This window comes from Bos javanicus, chromosome 7 (genome assembly GCF_032452875.1).
Source record: "Bos javanicus breed banteng chromosome 7, ARS-OSU_banteng_1.0, whole genome shotgun sequence".
NCBI lineage: Eukaryota > Metazoa > Chordata > Mammalia > Artiodactyla > Bovidae > Bos > Bos javanicus.
The window spans coordinates 939,405-962,556 of NC_083874.1; the positions used below are offsets into that span (position 1 = coordinate 939,405).

The 23,152-nt window shown below is 38.8% G+C and overlaps 1 protein-coding gene across 6 annotated transcripts in view; it reads left to right on the forward strand.

The window, feature by feature from the left end:
- The window catches only part of MAPK9 (mitogen-activated protein kinase 9), a 68,191-nt gene that overhangs the window by 9,831 nt on the left and 35,208 nt on the right, over window positions 1-23,152 (forward strand). For 4 of the 6 annotated variants that reach the window (XM_061421263.1, XM_061421264.1, XM_061421265.1 and 1 more), the window contains exons 2-4: window positions 5,143-5,313; window positions 17,873-18,002; window positions 22,669-22,727. In XM_061421263.1, coding sequence (XP_061277247.1) covers window positions 5,192-5,313; window positions 17,873-18,002; window positions 22,669-22,727 — 311 coding nt within the window. In that variant the 5' untranslated portion in view covers window positions 5,143-5,191. Of the gene's footprint in view, window positions 1-5,142; window positions 5,314-5,713; window positions 5,954-17,872; window positions 18,003-22,668; window positions 22,728-23,152 lie in introns of those variants that run through there. The other 2 variants (XM_061421270.1, XM_061421267.1) reach the window with 2 other exon arrangements.

Here is a 23,152-nt window from a genome sequence, read left to right on the forward strand (position 1 = left end):
GGCTTTTGAGTTCCTCTTCACTTTCTGCCATAAGGGTGGTGTCATCTGCATATCTGAGGTTATTGATATTTCTCCCGGCAATCTTGATTCCAGTTTGTGTTTCTTCCAGTCCAGCGTTTCTCATGATGTACTCTGCATATAAGGTAAATAAACAGGGTGACAATATACAGCCTTGACGTACTCCTTTTCCCATTTGGAACCAGTCTGTTGTTCCATGTCCAGTCCTAACTGTTGCTTCCTGACCTGCATACCAATTTCTCAAGAGGCAGATCAGGTGGTCTGGTATTCCCATCTCTTTCAGAATTTTCCACAGTTTATTGTGATCCACACAGTCAAAGGCTTTGACATAGTCAATAAAGCAGAAATAGATGTTTTTCTGGAACTCTCTTGCTTTTTCCATGATCCAGTGGATGTTGGCAATTTGATCTCTGGTTCCTCTGCCTTTTCTAAAACCAGCTTGAACATCAGGAAGTTCACGGTTCACATATTGCTGAAGCCTGGCTTGGAGAATTTTGAGCATTACTTTACTAGTGTGTGAGATGAGTGCAATTGTGTGGTAGTTTGAGCATTCTAGAGGTAGAGAAAAAAATTTTAAAGCATTTCTTTAAATGCCTAAACAGGCTCTAAACAGATAGGAATGTTCCTCCTGCCCAATGTTTATTCATAGAGTGGGTAGATTTTATTCCAGTATCCTGAAGGGGATACTACAGGAGTCTCCAATGTTGAAGAAACAGAGGTTTTCAGTTAGAGCAATTCATTTGCCAAGCAGCATGGTAAGTGGGGAGGGTGTAGACCTGAGGCAGTTGCCTTTAGCAAAGGCCATGCCGCTTCCTAACCTTGAGGCATCCATTCACCACCCTCGGGTCTGTAAGCGCAGAGTGTATCCTCCTAGGAGCTTTCTCAGTGGATCATTGGTTGGCATTTATTTAGTAATGTTGTATGAGAGGGAAGACAGGCCCTTCCTCCTTTGAGGAGCTCCTCGCCTGGCAGAGGGAGGCGGAGGCAGACCTGCAGAAGCTGAGTGACAGGGCGCTGTGACGGGCAGTGGGTCGCACTGCTGGGAGCCGAGGTGAGGAACCAGCACCTGAGTGATGGGAGTTAAGTCAGGGACTCCACCTTCCGTGTGTTGGTAATGTGGTTGCCTGAAGAATTCTTAGACTTCTCAATTTGGTTGATGTCCATTTTGTTTACGGCTATTTCTTTTGTTTGTTGTTGTTTTTTAGTAGCTGAGTATTGTCTGACTCTGTGACCCCTTGGGCTGTAGTCTGCCAGGCTCTTCTGTCCATGGGATTTTCTAGGCAAGAATACTGGAGTGGGTTGCTGTTTCCTTCTCCAGGGGATCTTCCCAACCCAGGGATTGAACCTGCGTCTCCTGTATTGGCCGGTGGATTCTTTACTGCTGAGCCACCAGGATCACGAGGTCCATTTTGTTGAAATACATCCAGGAGTTGACTTCATTAATAGTTAATTTACATGCTTTCTTCTTTTGGCTTGGGGTTCTTTCTCTTGCTCTCATGAAGCCCAGGCTTGGCAGAGGAGGTGGCTCTAACAGATTCTTTGTTAAGTGACTTTTTTTTCCTGCCTGATAAGGACAACTTATTTTAATTTAAAAATTATTTAAAATCTTGAGATGAAATTGTATTAATTATTGACCTAATGATGTAATATAGGGGGCTTCCCTGGTGGCTCAGATGGTAAAGAATTTGCCTGCCATGCAGGAGACCAGTGTTTTATTCCTGGATTGGGAAGATTCCCTGGAAAAGGGGATGACTTTCCACTCCAGTATTCTTGAATGGACAATTCCACGGATAGAGGAGCCTGTGGGCTACAGTCCATGGGGTCGCAGAGTTGAACACAACTAAGTAAGTAACACAATGATGTAATATACTCCCCAAATTCACGAAAGCTAATCTAATACTGTACCAGTCAGAGTATGGGTTACAGCAGCTATAGCAGAGAGAGTTCCAGAATTATTCAACATGACCTAGATTAATTTATGCCAATCTCAGTGTGGATAGGTGGACCAGAATGGCCCAGCTGTGTCCCACATGGTCATTCAGGACTCTGGCTGGTGGGTGATTCTAGTATCTTCACCATGTAACTTCCATCTCTGGGAGTACACCTACTGATCACCCAGCCAACAGCAAGGAAGAAAGATAGATGGGAAGGCAAGCAACTTTCTGTTTAAAAAATGATCTAGAAGTAACATCCATCAGTTCTGCTCAAATCTTATCAGGCAAAAGTTGGTCCTCTGGCCACACCTGGCTGCCAGGAAAGTGGCCAGATGTCATCTCTGGCTGGACAGCTGTCTGTCCAGCAAATGAAGGGAGGAGTGGATCCTGGAGTAGGTCAGCAGCCTGGTCCTCTCATACTGTCCCTTGGCCTCTTCAGACTTGCCCAAAGTCAAACTCTCCAACTGTGCAGTTATCTCCTGCCTACCTTCCGCTGTTTCACCTTTATTTCTCCCCATCTCCTGCAGGGCAACAAGTTACACACACTCTTCCTCTAAGCCACTCATTTCCTTCGCTTCCCCAGCTACCATGATCCTGCCATTTTTGTCAGGTCTGCCTGTTTTGAGCCCTACTCACTCTAGTCACTCCCTTTCTCAGCTTCCCGAATGACCTCTCTGAGAAGCAAGTCTGAGAGCCTGTGCCTCTCGTGCTTTGATGCCTCCACAGCCCTTAGGCGCACGTCCAGACCCAGGTGGGTCCCAGTGGCTTCCAGGGCTTGTGGTGATCTGGCCTTGTTTTCTGTCTCCAGTTTTTCCCCCACGACCCAGCAAAACCAAATCTCAAATGGCTTGTCATGCTTAGAAGGCACCTCCAGCTCTCATCACATGCTCCTTCTCTTCCCTGCACCCTAAACCTCTGTCCTCTGGCTTTGGGGCTCTCCTTGCATTCACTGTCTTCTGAGTGTACCCTCTCTGTAAACTCGAAACCCAAAAGGCAGGCAGGCTGGCTGTTCTGGCAAGGGACGTGGTCCACAGTGGTACTCAAATGCTTTGTGAATGACCATCATGGCTGATACATTACTATATGCCAAAGAAACAGCAGATTTTATTGGCTCCTGGCTTTTTGCTGAGTCTGTCTCTGATCCTTTGCATTTGTACTCCACTGGTCAAGCTGAGCAATTCACCATGTCTGAGCACAGACAGTTTGAGCTCTGTGCTTCTGCACTATCTCTGGCAAAATTGTTCAGGGCAAATGCCCCCTCCTCCATGAAGCTCTTCTTGTCTTCTGCACCTGCTGTGGGTTGAACCACTTGCCTTTCAGATTTATTTACATTTTGCTTACGGCACATACCTCTTTGTAACTTAGATTACAGTAAAGATAACAGACTCATTCCTCACATTTCTTCCCCAAAGAGTGAATTAGATGATGCTTCAAGACCAATTCCTGGCTGATCTTGCCATGTCTTCTGTATTATTTATCACTTTCTTGTTGAAAGGCACCCCATAAATGTTGAAATGAATTGTCTCAACCTCTTAAAACTAAAACTAAATTAAGAAAAGGATATTCAGATGTCAGTAAAATGGAGTAGCATCATGAGGGAATCATGAGCTACAGTGTTATAGGGTCAGATCAGCAGAAGTATATTGAATGCTAACTCCGTCCCAGGGCCCAGGCGCCCCCTGTCCTCCTGCCCTGGAAATACAAGGTGCCGCGGTGATCAAGATGGACCTGCCTCTGCCCTCTGAGAGCTTAGGGCCTGCCTCTCACCACTGCATGGCTTAGCCAGCTCACTAAGCTTTGGGTCACTCCAGTGCGACACGGGGCTAGCGATCCCTGTGGGTCATCGTGAGCAGTGTGTTAGTTTATCTAGTGCAGTGCTGGCCTCCCAGAGGCAATCCTCAACCGGTGTGCAATGGCTCTTGGTCAAAGTGGCCGCTGGTGCTAATAGCTGTGCCTCAGCCACTGCCCTGAGAATGGTAAAAAAAAAAAAAAAAAAAAAAATGAAGCAAATATAAATTTGATTTGATTCTTTGTTCAGACTTGTTATTGATAAATTTATTTCCATTTTTAATGGAAGTCCTAGACATCATTGTGTTGAAATATTTATCACCAGTACCAAAAATTCCATGAGTAGACATTAAATGTTAGGTGGTAGAACAAACAGTCAAGAAGCTGGGGCCGCTGTAAAATAAAATTTAAATTCTGTGTTTTTAAATAGTGTGGAATACTTAACCTAAATGATTTTATTGTTGGCTTTTTAATTTTTAAATAATGACCAGTATAAATAACTTGGTAACTTTTGAATAAACATTCTCAGACAAGAGCCAGGAAACTGAAGTAAAGGTAGCTTCCTGCCAATTCATTTCTGTTTGTTTTGTTTTCTGTATAAAATCACATAGGCTCCTGCAGCGTAGAAATCTTAACTTACTGTCTAAACCACAAAAAGGCTGCTCTGGAGCTGCCAGTTTATACTCATACCTCATGATTAACATCATAGTGTCCATGTTATTGACTGTAGGTTATGACAGAATTCTCTGCCTGTATTGAAGCCCACTAGTGACGTGGGCTGCTGGGAATATAAGCTAGCTCCAGAACCAGCTCAAAAGTTAGGAACGCACTCACCAGTATGCATGGCTCTCACAGATGCCACCACCCCTCCAACACCCTGGAGCACTTTTATAATCACTTTGACATCAGATTTGCTTTCTGGTTCATCCCTTTAGCCTGAATTTGTGGACAGAGCAGAAGCCTGGTTCATTTGTTTTTCTGTGTGGATATAGACATGTTCATTTTGCAACATCTCCGGAACACCTCCATGTCTGGTTGAGACAGTTCAGCATAATCTGGCCCCACAGGAAACTGATGAGAATTACACAGTGACGTGGTCTTGTCATGGCTAGTAAAAATGTGCAAATTCTTTTCTCCAAAGGTGGTTGTTTCCTAATCCAGTCCCTTAAGATCTGGTCATGCAGGATCTCAAAGTTTCTTCCCTTCATAATAGTCTTGTACATTAAGATAGATGTCTTTGCATTTTTTGTTTGTGGCTTAAGTTCAGAACTTGGTCTGAGTTTATCAGCTTATAACCATAATGTCTTATATACCAAAAATTTAGAACACTATTAAGTGAGCTATGCATGTATAATTTCAGTAAGAATGCATGTTCATTCTGTTTTTTTTTTTTTTTTTCAAGGAATCTGACGACTGTACCAGTTCTTTGGAATATTATATGACACTACATCATGAGTGACAGTAAATGTGATAGTCAGTTTTACAGTGTACAAGTGGCAGACTCAACTTTCACAGTCCTAAAACGATACCAGCAGTTGAAACCAATTGGCTCTGGAGCCCAAGGAATTGTTTGGTAAGTATGGTCTGTTTCAGTAGTGTAGACTGAGTTGTTGTTGAAGACTTAATAGTTCTAAGTTGTCAGAATTTAGAAAACACTGATGATAAAAAATACTCTTTGCTGTAGGTTTATAAGCTAAATTGAATCAACCTCTTGCTTTAGTTACATGCAGTCGGATTATAGGATACAAACTCAAATTCTTAAAAATGCTGCATAAATTTAAATAGGTAGAAATTTTTCTTTTTTGTTTCTTTTTTCTTTTTTTCCCCTTTTCCATTCCCCCTGTCATAATGATATTAGAATAATAGGTATGACAGTGAGTTGTAACCGAAATTTGGAGTTTTATTCATTTCTTCATCCTGGCCACCCTTCCCCCTTCCCCCTTTTATTCCCAATCACTCCTATTCATTTCTAGGCGCCATGATTGCAGTGCCTTGCCCTTCATTGGCAGGATGAGGCCAGTCAGTGTCATTATCACCCCATGGATTAACCAGGAAGGGATGCCGTATGAGGGGCTGGGCTGGCCGTCTCTTCCTTGGTGTCTCACTTCAACTATGTGTCCAGCCCAGCCGTCAGAACCGTTGGTCTGACCCTGAACCTTAGTCTCTTGCTTGGTAAGACAGTCAGCTGCTGCGACATCACTGGCCAGCTAAAGGTAAAGTTTTTCACATTTTCTAGACTACAGTTATCAGCACCTCCCGAACTTTTTATCCCTTAGTTCTCTGGGCAAAATCTTTTCTTCTTCTTTTGGTCAATAAAAACAAGATCGCCTTTACATCTAAGAGGAACTGTGGTAAAGCTAAATACCTAATGATTACAGCTGGTAGGTAAAGGGAATGCAAGATAAAAGAGAACTCTTGAATGTTCTGGTTGGGGAGTTTATATTTTTATTAGAGGTACTGAGTTTAGAGAATCTGCATCTGTGGTTTGTAACTGATCCTCTGTTGTAGAGACATATAATCAGGGAAGGTAGTTGTTTTCTTCACCCTAGGTAGATAGAGGTCCTGGGAGCTGAGGAGATGGTAGTCCAGAGATTTTTAGAAAAACTAATGAGGGAGATGGGGCTGTTGGGAAGGAATGCCTGGCTTGCATCTAAAATAGTGGTGATCTTAACTTTCAATTGATAACATGCTGTATTGGTACTTAAAAACCCAATGCACCAAGAGAATTTTTAAAGTGAATGGATGGCTCATATTAGGATACTTTGATGTCAATAAGAAATTCTAGATGTAAAAAATTCTTTTGATTTATAATATATCTCTTGTTTGGAACTGAGTGGTAATTTGATGTAGGAAATTAAGCAAGACAGATAAAAAGGACATTTAATGTAATAACCACATTTAGAGGTTGATTAGAAGTTCATAATTATAAAATACAGGTCTTTATAAGGGTTAGTTAAAATTAATGACTTCATTACAGCATGGTAAATGATCGTGAACTTACATGCTACTTTATAAAATACTGTTTCTCAGGGATTAGTTTTGATTTCCAGTTTGTGTATACTACTCATCTTTGTTTTTTTAAAGAAATGTTTAATAATGAAATTACTCATTATGGGTATATATTTTTCATTTGAAAATTCTAGTTTTGAAATGAAAGCTCCTAAATACACCATTATAAGCTAAACCTCCTCTCATAAAAGCATTGGTAGAATTATAATATGGAAAGTTCTGAATTTTGAAAACATTTTAAAAACTAAGAGTCCAGAAAATCATCTGTAGCCATCTGATTTTCAAAAAGGGTACCAAGATTATTCAAAGGGGAAAGAACACTCTCTTCAACAAATCGTGCTGGGACAACTGGATACCCACATGCAAAAGAGTGAAGTTGGGCTCCCATTTCACATCATGTGGAAAGTTAGCTCAAAATGCATCAATGACCTATATATAAGAGTTAAAACCGTGAAACTCTTAGAAGAAAACAAGAGGGGAAAGCTTCATGACCTTGAATTCTTAGAAATGACACCAAAAGCATGATCAACAAAAGAAAAAAATTGGACTTTATAAAAAAATTTTTTATGTGCATCAAAGAACACCGACAAGAGAGTGAAAAAACAACCCACAAATGGGAAAATATTTAACCATAGTCTAATACTCATAAAGATCTTCTACAACTCAGTAACAGACAAGACAATTTTTAAAAAAGAACGGACAAAGGACTTGAATAGACATTTCCCTAAAGATTTATGGCCAATAAACATGAAAAGAGGTTCATTGTTAGTCATTTGGGAAATGCAAATCAAAAGCACAATGAGGTACAACTTCACACCCACTAGGTGGCCATAATCAACAAAATGGAAAACAAATTTTGACAAGGATGTAAAGCAGTTAGAACCCTCATACATTGCTGGTGAAAATGTAAAAAGGTACGGCAATTTGTGAAAACCAGTTTGGCGGCTCCTCAACAATTTCAGTTCAGTTCAGTCGCTCAGTTGTGTCTGACTCTTTGTGACCCCATGGACCACAGCATGCCAGGCCTCTCTGTCCATCACCAACTCCCGGAGTTTACCCAAACTCATGTCCATTGAGTCGGTGATGCCATCCAACCATCTCATCCTCTGTCAGCCCCTTCTCCTCCTGCCTTCAATCTTTCCCAACATCAGGGCCTTTTCAAATGAGTCAGCTCTTTGCATCAGGCGGCCAAAGTATTGGAGTTTCAGCTTCAACATGAGTCCTTCCAATGAACACTCAGGTGTTAAACATAGAATTATTATATGACCTCGTAAATATTCCTAGATATATTCCCAAAAGAATTAAAAACAGATGTTCAAAAAAGACTGTATATAAATGTTCATAACAGTAGTGTTCACAGTTAGCTGAAAGGTGAAAACAGGCCAACTGTCTATCAATAAATGAATGGATACACAAACTGTATTCTATACATACATGCAATATTATTCATAAAAAGAAAGGAAGCACTGATGTATGCTGTGACACAGATGATCTGCAAAAACATGTTAAGTGAAAGAAGCCAGACATGAAAGGTAGTATTATTATATGAGTCCAAAGTAGGTACATCCATAGAGAATGCAGTCATGCAGATTGGTGGTTAACTAGGACAAGAGGAAGAGGAACGGGGAGCAACTTCATAATGGGTATGGAGTTACCTTTTGGGGTGATGAAAATTTGGGGGTTTATTTAAAGGTGGTGATTGCACAACACTGAATGTGCTGTTACTGAATTGTTCACTTTAAAATGGTTCATTTTATGTTTATGTGATTTTTTTGAAAAAATGTAAGCTGAAGAATGCCTTAAATTAAGGATATTTGTCATTTAATGGATACTCTAGTATTATAATATGTAATATATTAAGTATAATATTTTCATTTATATTATACAGTAAAATATGCCATCATTTTTTGTAACTTATTTAAATTCTTTTAAAATTATTTAAAAGAAAATACTAAGAGTTAAGTGAAAGTACATTTAACTCAGTATTTTCTTTTAAATAATTTTAAAAGAATTTAAATACTAATAAAATTTAAATTAATTTTTTGACAATTTTATTAACATTTGTAGGAGCAACTGTCACCTCACATACATGTAGATGCTAAAAGTTTAACACCATCCTGAATCTCATGTCTTGCAAATTCCATTTCCATAGCCTGAATTTTTATTTTAAGGAAAGATCAAAAAATGAGTTTTGCCCATTTCTCCTCAAGAAAGAAGTCATTATTATGAACTGATTAAGGTAGCTCTAAATGAGCCCCTGCATAGCTAACAGTTTATTTTATAATCTTTGATGTAATTATTCACTTAAGTTTGTAATCCAAGCCAGTTATTCATTACCAAATCAAAACCTTTTAGTTGGGTTAACGTTGCTGATTCATGAAAAAGGGGTTAGTTAATTTGATTCAGATTATTGGTACTTTCTTTTAGAAATCTCTGTGCAATTATGAAAATTATTCTTAGGCTTTTGGGATGTTTTCTTTTGGCTTTTAGATGAGGTGCTGTCACGAGAGCTAGGCCTAGATGATTGGAGACCTGGTTTCCATTATTACTTTACTGCTCCTTTCTACCAGAGCCTGTGCTGGCTTTCTCTCAGCCGGGAAGGTGGGTGACTGCTCCTCACCTTCCTTCTAGGCTTGAGGCTTCTCGGTTCCCCTGAACGGCATCACCGATGGTGCTTGCAGTCCTAGTTCCAGACCGACAAGAGAGATACTTCCCCCACCTGTCTTTGGAGGATTTTTTTTCTGGCCGTTTTGCACAGCATCTTGAATATTGGCATTATACTTTAAAAACTCCTCAAAAGAGAAGTGTTCTTTTTATACAAGGCATAAGGAAAGGGTATTTTACCTTGTTCTACTGTTTAGATGAAGCAAGAAACTATGAATGGTTCAAGTCAGACTCCTTTCTTCCTTGTCACTGTTGGAAGGGCCTGAGTATGCCCAGCATCAAGCCCTGACTTTCAGATAGCCTCTTCTCTCCAGTGGTCCCTTCTCTGCAAACCTGACAGGCTCTTTCCCATGTCCATCACTTCTGTCCCCACTGCATCTCCTGGCTGGAGAATTCTCTGCAACCCTGCTGATCTATCCAGACCGGTCTTTTAAGACTTAGCTCTGAAACTCCAGATAGTCTCAGTTCATGCCTGGAGTAGAGCCTTCTTTCTGGTTAAACCAAATGCTGGACTAATGCACATGTGCACACGTGTGTGCACCTGCATGCTCTAGGACTGTACGATAATAAATTAGTGTTTTAAAATAGTCAATCTGTGGTAATTTGTTACAGCAACAACATGAAATGAATATATCTGTGTTCTTACATTTTTGAGAAATAAAATATCATAGTAGCAATAATGCATGGTTTATAAAAACTTGTTAATCATCTAAACTAGAGCTTTATAAAGACATATGGACAGGTAAATTAAAGTGCAGGTACTGATATAAGATTAAATGGAGGAGCTGGGATCCAAGTAAAATATTTTGACTCCTAATTTTGAATTGTAAAAACAACTGTCTGATTTATCTGCTTCTATGTTTCTGTTGTTCATTAAAACTGTTAGTAAAATAATTAGGAAGTAAGTTTTATAATGTTTATCATTTGCAGTATTTATAAAATTATTAGTAGAATTAAATAGTTACAAGTTCTATAGGAAAAATGTGTGCACATTTCTTTGATGTAAATTCCATTTTTTTTTCTCTCCGTCTAAAATCTCAAGCTGTTAATCAAAGCACTAGGGAGTATTTGTTTTACAAAACAATTCTATGAAGTGTTTAACCTCATATTTTTTTTTTTGCTTTTTAAAAAAAATTTTAATTGAAGTATGGTTGGTTTACAGTGTTGTTAATGTTTGCTGGACAGCAACGTGGTTTGGTTGTATGTATAAATGCATTCCTTTTTAAACTGTTCTTCTCCATTATGGTTTATCATGGAATATTGAATACAATCCCCTATGTGTAGAGTAGGACTTTGTTGTTTATCCATTCTGTATGTAACAGTTTGCATCTGCTAACCCCACGCTCCATCCCTCCCCAGCCCCTCTCCCTCTCGGCAGCCACAAGTCTGTTCTCTGTGTTTGTGAGTCTGTTTCTGTTTCATAAATGTTCGTTTGTGTCATATTTTAGTTTCCACATATAAATGATATCACATGGTATTTGTCTTTCTCCTTTTGACTTACTTCACATAGTATGTTAATCTCTAGTTCCATCCTTGTTGCTGCAAATGGCGTCGTTCCATTCTTTTTTTATGGTGGAATAGTGTTCCATTGTACTCTTGCCTGGAAAATCCCATGGACGGAGGAGCCTGGTAGGCTGTAGTCCTTGGGGTCATGAAGAGTTGGATACGACTGAGTGACTTCACTTTCACTTTTCACTTTCATGCATTGGAGAAGGAAATGGCAACCCACTCCAGTGTTCTTGCCTGGAGAATCCCAGGGACGGGGATGCCTGGTGGGCTGCCGTCTATGGGGTCGCACAGAGTCAGACACGACTGAAGTGACTTAGCAGCAGCAGCAGCAGTGTTCCATTGTACATATGTACCACATCTTCTTTATCCATTCATCTGTTGATGGACACTCAGGTTGTGAATAATGCTGCTGTGAACATAGGAGTTACATATGTCTTTTTGAATTATAGTTTTGTCTGGATGTACGCCCAGGAGTGGGATTGCTGGATCATGTGGTAGCTCTACTTTTAGTTTTTTAAGGAACCTCCATACTGTTTTCCATAGTGACTGCCCCAATTTATATTCCCACCAACAGTATAGAAGCGTTCTCTTTTCTCTACACCTTCTCCAGCATTTATTATTTATAGACTTTTTAATGATGACCATTCTGACTGGTGTGAGGTGGTACCTCATTGTAATTTTGGTTTGCATTTCTCTATTAATTAATGATGTTAAGCATCTTTTATGAAGTGTTTAACTTTCTTTTTTAAAAAAGTGTATACTATTAGATCTGAGAGTGCTTAGAAGTGACAGTTACAACCTTGACTTGAAATGGTTGGTGTAACTTATTCGTTTTTGCTTCCTCTAGTTCTGTATAAGCATGAATGTTGGCCTGTTCTTATACTGTATTATTTTCTGTTAGTATATATAAATGAACATAATGCCCACAACAATATTTTTGTGATAAAGTAGATATATGATATAAGGCATAGGAATGCTGTGATTCAGGAGAATCGAGTTCTAAGTCCAGCTCAAATCCTCATAGGAGTAGTTCTTAGTTACCTTGGGCAAATCATTGTGTCTTTATGGACCTTAATAGTTATATCCCTAAAATAAATGTTTTGGAGCTTCTTATTTAAATTGGTGGACCAAACACCTAAACAAAGAGACCAGGAGGGCAGTAATCAGTGGATATGAAAGCACATTTAACAAGTTTCTGCAGACGAAATGAGAATAAGTAGATGAGACATTTGCCACAAAGAAGAGAACCTATCTATAGTAGAACTCAAGAGAGGTTATGGGTCTAGAGATGCCAGATACAGAAAACAAAGATGAAATGGGTGGCTGGAAATAGGGATGTTAATTAAACATGTGTCTGCAAAACAGTTTAGCTAGTTGTCTCCCAGCCTTCCCACCCCATCCCCATGCTCAGCATTTGCCCCTAGATAGTGAGTAAGTAAATGAAAAGTTATTGGGCTAGGATCTGGGAAAGGAGAAGCCTAGTCAGAGGAGCCCAGGATTTGGGGTGGTCTTTCCCTTGAGGGCATTTGAAAATTCTGGTATGGACAGCTGAGGGATTTGAGAGTCCTTTGGAGTGTCTTGTGGGGCCATAGGAGATAGGGATTGGAGTCCAGGGCCCTCTAAAGGGCCTTAGTGAACTTCCTTTGCTTTGAATTGGGTCCAATAAAGGGCTGCATGCTAGAAATAAGAACAAACCAGAAAGTAACAGGCTCTTGCAGGCACAGCCGCTTAGCTTCACATCGTCCCATTTGCTGAACTCGAGGTGAGGTGAGCCCAAATTGCTAGTGCTTCAAGGTCCAGCAGAAATAAATGTAAATTCTACCTGGAGGAAGACAGCATCATACTGGTTATTAAATTATTTCTAGATAGCAGACAGTTTTGCAAGTTCAAGATCCAGCACATAGTCAGAAATAACTAGTCACAGAAGGAGATTAGATGACATTCACAAAATCCAACACAAACAACAGAAAAAAGAAATAGATCCATAGGAGTTATTGGCCTTTTTGGATCCAAACTTCCAAAGAGCTGTGATGTTATGTTGATAAAAGACAGTATGAAAAATTTTGGGTGGGAAATGAAAACTTTAAAAAACTAAATAGAAATTATGAACTCTTAAGATACAGTAATTGAATTATGAAGTTAATAGGTGGGTTTAAAAGCATATTATTAATAAGTACAACTGAGGAGAGAATTGTGATCTGGAAGATAGTTAAGGAGAAAAGTATCCAGAATGAAGGCTGGGGAGGCAGAATGGTAGAAACATGCAGAAGAGAAGCTGTGTTTGTTTTCTATTGCCACATGACAAATTGCCATAAACTTAGGGATGTAAAACAAAGCAACAACCATTTGTAATTTCATAGTTCTGTGTAGGTTAGAAATCTGGGTGGGCTTCCCTGGGTTCTCTGCGTGGCATTTCACAAGGCTGAAATCAAGGTGTTACTGGACCAGGCTCTTCTCTGGAGGCTCTGGGGAAGAATCTGTTTTCAAGTGCATTCAGGGTTCTTGGCAGAACCTAGTTCCTTGCAGTGTAGGTCAGAGGTCTCTATTCCCTTATTGTCTGTCAGCCAGGGAGCACTCTGCTCCCATTCCTTCTCAAGACGGACCCCCCACGTCCATCTTGACGGCAATAATGTCATGTCTCGTCCTTCTCTGGATTCAGATCTCTCTGACTTTCCCCTCTTCCCAGCCAGCCAGAACAAACTTTGCTTCTAAAGATTCTTGTAATTGGATTAGTGCCCCCCCCACACAAACCCCTTCCCTTGTGATCTCCCTTTTGTTGAAATAATATTTAGTCCCCTTATGGGACAAAGGGTGAATATACCGCAAGAAAACCAAATCCCTAGAAATAGGCAGAACAAACCACTTTGGAAAACAATTTGGCATTCACTTCAGTTCAGTTCAGTTGCTCAGTCGTGTCCGACTCTTTGTGACCCCATGAATTGCAGCACGCCAGGCCTCCCTGTCCATCACCAACTCCCGGAGTTCACTCAAATTCACGTCCATCGAGTCAGTGATGCCATCCAGCCATCTCATCTTCTGTCGTCCCCTTCTCCTCCTGCCCCCCAATCCCTCCCAGCATCAGAGTCTTTTCCAATGAGTCAACTCTTCGCGTGAGGTGACCAGAGTACTGGAGTTTCAGCTTTAGCATCATTCCTTCCAAAGAACATCCAGGACTGATCTCCTTTAGAATGGACTGGTTGGATCTCCTTGCAGTCCAAGGGACTCTCAAGAGTCTTCTCCAACACCACACTTCGGCGCTCAGCTTTCTTCATAGCCCAACTCTCACATCCATACATGACCACTGGAAAAACCATAGCCTTGACTAGATGGACCTTTGTTAGCAAAGTAATGTCTCTGCTTTTAAATTTGTTATCTAGGTTGGTCATAACTTTCTTTCCAAGGAGTAAGCGTCTTTTAATTTCATGGCTGCAGTCACCATCTGCAGTGATTTTGGGGCCCCCCAAAATAAAGTCTGACACTGTTTCCATTGTTTCCCCATCTATTTCCCATGAAGTGATGGGACCAGATGCCGTGATCTTCGTTTTCTGAATGTTGAGCTTTAAGCCAACTTTTTCACTCTCCACTTTAACTTTCATCAAGAGGCTTTTTAGTTCCTCTTCACTTTCTGCCATAAGCGTGGTGTCATCTGCATATCTGAGGTTATTGACATTTCTCCTGGCAATCTTGATTCCAGCTTGTGCTTCCAGCCCAGCGTTTCTCATGATGTACTCTGCATATAAGTTAAATAAGCAGGGTGACAATATACAGCCTTGACGTCCTCCTTTTCCTATTTGGAACCAGTCTGTTGTTCCATGTCCAGTTTTAACTGTTGCTTTATCTACTAAAATAAAACATGCAGCCCCACTCTTAGCTATCTACTTATTAAAAATCCATGCATAGGGTACCCAGAACCATGTACAAGAATGTTTATGACCATTCTTTGTTTTTTGTAATTGCTTTGTAAACTGAAAACAACCAATATTATCTATAAAAATTATGTCATATAATCATAATGAAGGAATGTTAGAGCAATGACACAGAATGAGCTATAGCTTCATACAACAATGGATGTATCTCACAAACACCATGTTGAGTGAAGGAAGTCAGACACAGTTTCAAAAACCAGGCAAAAATAAATGATGCAGGGTCTTAAAGATGCATGTTTAGCAGGTAAAAGCAAGGAAGTGATTCTCATAAAAGGCAGAAGTAGTTACCGTCTTTGGAGGGCAGTGGGAATAGTGATTAGTAGGAGACGTGACTAGGGGCTTTTGGGGGTGTTGACAAAGCATGAGTCTCTGTGATAAATCATGGAGATAAGGAACAAAAAGGGAAGCAAAAGAATGAATACCAGACAGGCACAAGCCTTCTGTGCATAACCAACAGCACTCAACTTTGGCAATCCTGAGAGAAAATTGATTTAAAACTTAGAAGATAAACTATCAATCAAGGGTAAAGGAAGAGTAAGATAATTTATCTTCCATGCACTTTTTTCCTGAAGAAATTCCCTTAGGATATATTCCAACCAGAAAGAGACTATAAGAATGTATAACAAGTAACAGTGGAGGCCAGTGAAAAGAAATCCCAGGCTGATAGCTGCACATCAGGCGTTGAAACTTCAAGAAAAATGTCTTCCCCTGCAAATGGAATAGGTTCCAAACAATAGATAATTTGAGAAGGTAGGAAGTACTAGTGACAGGCTCTTGCGAGATACATTTGTCTTCTCTTAATAAGAAAAAAAAAAAAAAGTTGATTAGAAACTTGTAGTAGAAAAGCTAGAAAAAGTCATGATTTAAGAAGGAAATAAATTTAAAGTAACATGAGGTTTGAGAACTGGTAGAATGTAGGAAGAGAATCCATTTAACCTTAATATTGGAAACAGTCTTGTTCTTTTGAGTGACAGAAAATCATGTGATCTCTGGAAATGAAATGTAATCCTTACTCTGCAAGTAGTAATGTTTACGTGTGCATACATGCATACACTTCGTATCTTGATTTTCAACTTTTAGACACATCCTACAGAAGAAACACAGAAGACCTAATTATAGAGACTGAAAGATGTGTTATCAAACTTGACCATTTAAGACAAATTTGGAGGGAAAGAGAGCTGGAAGTAAAAGAAGATGAAGTGTAATATTCTCATTTTACATACTGGGCAGCAAGAAATTCCTTTAAAAGTTGATGAAACAAGCTTAGGCGTGTTATTTAAAGTTACAATGGTGACCAAGGAAAAAATTAAAAATAACATGAGAACAAAAAGCTATGAGGCGTCCTTGCGGGTTTCAGATAAGTGACTAAATCCTCAGTTTTCATAATGGGGAGTAAATAGATAATTTCTAAAGTTGATAAATGAGGAAAGAGTGATAAAAGTATATTTTTGGAGTTGAGACGTGACTACAAGAAGTAAAGCCAGGAATAATTTAAGATAGCTCCTCCTGGAGTTGAAGCTAGGAGTGGGGAACGTGTGTCTGCTCAGGTAATTCAGAATTAGTTCATTTGTCTCATTGGACAAAAAATTCTTTGTCCAAAAAAAGATTTGTCTGTTTTTAAATTCTTAAGACTGAGATATATATGTGCTTCCCAGGTGGCTCACTGGTAAAGAATCTGCCTGCAATACAGAAGACTTGGGTTCACTCCCTGGGTCAAGAAGATCCCCTAGAGAAGGAAATGGCAACCCACTCCAGTTTTCTTGCCTGGGAAATCCCATGGACAGAGGAGCCTGGTGGGCTACAGTCCATGGGGTCACAAGGAGTTGGACACAACTCAGCAACTAAAACAGCAATTTTATGTATACACACACACACGTATAAGTGTACAAATCATGCACATATATTAATGATTTGTTTCACAGATTTAATTTTAACATTTTGTAATTCATATGAATATTATATTTGCATATGGGCATGTGATTTTACATCTGTGTATACCTGTACACATAATGTGAACTGAGTTAAAGAAAAAACAATTTCAAAGTAACTTGACAGCTTTCCATTTTAAAAAGTTAAAATTGAATTGAGTTTCTTGGCAAACAGATTATTCACAGAAGTGAATAAATGTATACAGTGTGGTAAACTGAATAGAATAAATAGAAACAGTGTTTTAAATGGTGCTTAGGTTCTCCGATGGTCTTTAGCAGCTTTGAACCGCCAATGAAGAGCCAGAAGGTAACAGTAACAGCAACTGATGCTAGTGCTAGCTTGAAACTAGTACACAAAGTATTCAATTTTTCCTGTGTATTTTTTCTAGGAAAATGGATCGTAAATTTCAGCTGGGAGCTTGATATGCTAGAAACAGACCCCCTAGAAGATTTTATTTCTTACCATAGTATTAATAATATGAAGAGGTATTTCTAGTAGAATTTTGTATATATAGCAATTGCTTATGTTAGGGATTTTGTATCTTGGGGATTTACCATGAGTTGAGATTTTGGCTTCTGCTTTCTTTTTAGATTCTTTCATCTAGGAAAAAAACACAATCAATCAAAAATTAGATTTATAATATTACATTCTTCTCAGGAGCTCAAACCATTTTCTCCACTGTGATATTCCAAAATATACTTATGTTTTATTTTGTGATACCAGTGAGTTTTTTCAACTTATTGACATATTTAAACTGAAGATTTTGTTTCCTGACCAGACGTATATGCTCTATAGTAAATTACCTGGTTCTGAAGATAGTAATCTCAACTAACATAATGAGATGTCAGTGTGCAAAGAATTGCTGAATCCCATCCTAGCTGCAGCTGCCAGGTCAGTCCCACTGAAAGGAGTCAGTTCCTCCTGCACTGTTAGCCAGCTCACTTTGCTCTTCATGTGCATAAGTACCCCGAATGAAAGCAAGCAGATGTTTCCTTATTTGTTACTCAGTTAGATAACATATTGAATGTACATTCTGCATTGCTGTATTTTCCAGAATTATCCTAATGGGTTGCTTATTATATTTCTTAATTATAGTGCTGCTTTTGATACAGTTCTTGGGATAAATGTTGCAGTCAAGAAACTAAGCCGTCCTTTTCAGAATCAGACTCATGCAAAGAGAGCATATCGTGAACTTGTCCTCTTAAAATGTGTCAATCATAAAAATGTAAGTAATGTCTGTGTTTCCACTGTATACTTTAATGTCAATAATATGTGATAATCTTCCGGGTCTTTGAAGATACAATGAGTTTAGACCTAGAGTAAGCTAGTGATAAAAGTACTATTTAAATGTTTATATTTTATTGATAAAATTGTTAATCAACATTGGGGATATTGAGTCAACAAAAGGCATCGTGGTCCATAGGAATTTAGGTCACTCATTAGGAATGGGAATGTTCTTGTTACCATTTGGTTTTCCCTATTTCAGTGTGATAAAATGGCAAGAGTATTGACCTGACAAATTGAAAAATAGTTAAATACTTTTTAGGAAAACAGTGTCCTATAAGTAGCTTTTACATATTCATATTTATGGAAATAATTGTTATTAGATGATGCTTTATTCAAGGTAGTTCTACTTGGCACAGAAATCAAAGCCTTGTACATTGTAAGGAAAAAAAGTATATCTCTAGAAAATGAGGTACTCAGTCACGTTTCATGTTCTTTAGCTGATCCCTGAATATTATGTGGAACATGATTTTGATAGCCTTGCTATGTTAGAAGATTATAAGATGGTAAGCCTAGGAGGGGCTTTGGAGACCCCCTCCCATCTGACTTCTCTTTGTTGCAAAGTTGAGGGGATAAGTATCTTAAGATTACACTCAGCTCCATATGGCTCCTTTTGTTGTGACATTTCTGCTGGATTTTTCTGGTGTAGGGACAAAAAACTAAGATAATTTCAATCTTTTGAGTCTGTGATTTGAATTTGTTTTTAGTTTCTCCAATGCATGTTTTATTTGCTGTTCAGTTGCTAAGTCATGTCCAACTCTTTCCGACCTCATGGACTGCAGCACTCCAAGCTCCCCTGTCCTCCACTGTCTCCCAAAGTTTGCTCAGATTCATGTCCATTGAGTCAGTGGTGCTGTCTGTCCATCTCTTCCTCTGCTTCTCCTTCTGCCTTCAGTCTTTCCCGGCATCAGGATCTTTTCCAATAAGTCAGCTCTTTGCATCAGGTGGCCAAAGTATTGGAGTTTCAGCATCAGTACTTCCAAGAAATATTCAGAGTTGATCTCCGTTAGGATTGACTGTCTCATCTCCTTGCAGTCCAAGGGGCTCTCAAGAATCTTCTCCAGCACAACAATGTGAAAGCATCAGTTCTTTGATGATAAGCCTTCTTTATAGTTGAACTCTCACATCTGTACATAACTACTGGAAAAACCATAGCTTTGACTTTATGGACCTTTGCTAACAAAGTGATGTCTCTGCTTTTTAATATGCAGGTTTTTGTGTCTAGGTTTGTCACAGCTTTCCTTCCAGGTAGCAAGCATCTTTTAATTTCATGGCTGCAGTCACCGTCTGTGGTGATTTTGGAGCCCAAGAAAAGAAAATCTGTCACTGATTCCATTTTTTCCCTATCTATTTGCCATGAAGTGATGGGACCAGATACCATGATCTTAGGGTTTTTTTTTTTAATGTTGAGTTGCATACCAGCTTTTTCACTCTCCTCTTTGACCCTCATTAAAAGGTTCTTTAGTTCCTCTTTACTTTCTGCTATTAGAGTGATATCATGGCATATCTGAAGTTCTTGATATTTCTCCCAGCAATCTTTATTCTAGCTTGTGATTCATCCAGCTCAGCATTTCACATGATGTTCTCTGCATATAAGCTAAATAAGCAGGGTGACAATATACATCCTTGTTATACTCCTTTCTCAATTTGGAACCAGTCTGTTGTTCCATGTCCAGTTCTTGACCTGCATACAGGTTTCTCAGGAGACAGGCAAGGTGGTCTGGTATTCCTATCTCTTTAAGAATTTTCCAGTTTGTTGTGATCCACACAGTCAAAGGCTTTCACGTAGTCAATGAAGAAGTAGATGTTTTTCTGGAACTCCTTTGCTTTCTCCATTATCCATCAATCATGGCAATTTGATCTCTGGTTCCTCTTTGAAACCCAGCTTGTACATCTGGAAGTTCTCAGTTCATGTACTGCTGAAGCCTAGCTTGAAGGATTTTGAACATAACCTTGCTAGCATGTGAAATGAGCATAATTGTACAGTAGTTTGAACATTCTTTGGCATTGTCCTTCTTTGGGATTGGAATGAAAACTGACCTTTTAGAGTCCTGTGGTCATTGCTAAGTTTTCCATATTTGCTGGCATAATGAGTGCAGCTCTTTAACAGCATCATCTTTTAGGATTTGAAATAACTCAGCTGGAATTCTATCACTTCCACTAGCTTTGGTTGTAGTAGCTTCCTAAGGCCCACTTGACTTTACACTCCAGGATGTCCGGTGTCTGGTTCTGTGTATTCTTGCCATCTCTTCTGTTTCTGTTAGATCCTCACCATTTCTGTCCTTTATCATGCCCATCCTTGCATGAAATGTTCCCTCGATATCTCCAGTTTTCTTAAAAGACCTCTAGTCTTTCCCATTCTATTGTTTTCCTCTATTTCTTTGCATTGTTCACTTAAGAAGGCCTTCTTATCTCTCCTTACTATTCTCTGGAACTCTGTATTCATTTGGGTATATCATAAAAACAAAAGTAAAAAAAATTTTCTTAAAAAAAATATGGTGGAATGTTGCTAGATCTCATGTACATTAATGAATATAGATATAAACCATTTTTAAATAGCTACATAGTACAAATGCACAGTAATTCATTTAATCAATTGCTTATTATCAATTAAAATAAATTTATATTTTAAAAAATTTAAAAAATAAAACATAAAAAAACACAAATATTTAGATTGTGTCTAATTTTTTACTACTATAAGCAGTGCTGCAGTGAACATCCTTATACAGGTGAATTCTTTGGCCAAGATTCTGGGTCAAAAAGTATGCACATTTCTGATTTTAATATATACTGACAAATTGACCTCAAGGAATACTATCAGTTTTACACTTTCATTGAGTATCTGAGTATGGCTTTTATTTCAGAATACTCCAGAACTACATATTGTTGATTTTTTTTTGTTTTACCTTACCAAACTGATAGATGACAAATGATACCTTATTTTTATTTGTGAGGTTGATTTTCTTTCCATATCTCTACCAGCCTTTTATTTTTATTTCTTGAGAGTTTGTTTTCCATGGCCTTTGTCCATTTTTCTCTAGGACTGTTGGTTTCTTTCAATGCAGGAGACGCAAGAGACTCAAGGGGGGGAAAAAAAACTGGATTCACACGTCAATCTTTACACCAAGATAAACTTAAAATGAAACAAAAACTTAGATCTAAGTCATGAAATCATGAAACATTAAAATATTTATAAACATATCCCTTGCCAATGCAGGAGATGCAAGAGACACAAGTTTAATCCCTGAGTTGGGAAGATCCCCTCAAGTAGGAAATGGCAACCCATTACAGTATTCTTGCCTAGGAAATCCTATGGACAGAGGAGCCTGGTGGGCTACAGTCCATGGGGTCGCAAAGAATCAGACATGACTGAGTGACTGAGCACACTTGTCTTATGCATTTAGAGAAGATCTTTGTATATTAAAGCTATCAATCCTCATATCTTTTCCATTTGACCTAATTTGGGTTGTTTTTCAGAGAAGGCAATGGCAACCCACTCCAGTACTCTTGCTTGGAAAATCCCATGGACGGAGGAGCCTAGTAGGCTGCAGTCCGTGGGATTGTGAAGAGTCGGACACGACTGAGCGACTTGACTTTCACTTTTCACTTCCATGCACTGAAGTAGGAAATGACAACCCACTTCAGTGTTCTTACCTGGAGAATCCCAGAGACGGCAGAGCCTGGTGGGCTGCCATCTCTGGGATCGCACAGTCTCTGGGATCACACAGAGTCGGACACGACTGAAGTGACTTAGCAGCAGCAGCAGGTTGTTTTTGCCATAGATTTTTGTCGTTGAATGTAATCAAGTCTTGTAGGTTTCTTGTCATTCTTAGAACAGACTTTTCTACACCAGAGTTGTATGAATGTTTATCCATATTTTAATGTTTCATGGTTTCATGCCTTAGATTTAAGTTTTTGTTCCATTTTAAGTTTATCTTGGTATAAAGGTTAAAGTATGAATTCAGTTTTCTTTTTGCCCCTTGGCTATCCAGCCACTCCAATCTTCAGTCTTTTATACTGAATAATTCAACTTTCCCTCAGTCATTTGAAATGATTGAGGATGTGTTTTTAATGCTCAAGTAGCAGAATTCATTGTTAACATTGGAGTACCAGGACCAAAGCCTGCGATGGGGTCAGTTTTTGAACCCTCTTTAGGTAAATACATAATACTGTGAGGCATTTCATCTTTATTGTACCAAAATATAAGCTTAGCCCTCATATTTCAAAACTTTCTTGAAATTTGCACATTGTATTTAAGTTTTCAGAGTTAACATATTGCTTTTTTAGTGTTTTTCTACTTATAATTGATACTTTTTTATGTTCAAAGCTGGAAAGCATTATGTGTCAAAATTCTGTAATAATAAGTTACCAGGGACACATAAAAGTGATTTGATTAAAAGTGCATTATTTCCAAGGCGAGAATCCTAATCATTTAACTTTTGAAATGCTGTATGATAGAATATTCTGGTAAAAGCAGTAACAATAATAAAATTTCAACGCTCTGCTGTGATTTTTTTCCTAGTTTTTAATACATTTTAATGTTAAACTTAATTTTTATAGTCAAGTAGACTTGTTTGACATACTGAGGTTTAATTTTCTCTTTTCAGATAATTAGTTTGTTAAATGTGTTTACACCACAAAAAACTCTAGAAGAATTTCAAGATGTGTAAGTATAATTTTTATTCAGTAATACACTGTGCATGAAAGACTGAGAATTTAAGAGAACATGACTGCTTTTTTTAACTTAGGAAATGCAGACAACATAATACATTTTAAAATGATATCTTAGCCACTTTTCACTATGAAATAGAAATAGTAAGGAAAACAAATAATAATATTTGTGCCTATGGACTTCTCAGGTGGCTCTAGTCATAAAGAATCCGCCCACCAATGTAGGAGACGTAAGAGATCCTGGTTCGATCCCTGAGTGGGGAAGACGCCCTGGAGAAGGGCATGGCAACCCAGTCCAGTATTCTTGCTTGGAGAATCCCTCGGACAGAGGAGCCAGGCAGGCTACAGTCCACAGGGTTGCAAAGAGTCAGACACTACTGAAGCAACTTAGCATGCACGTGCTTATCCCTAGACAGTTAT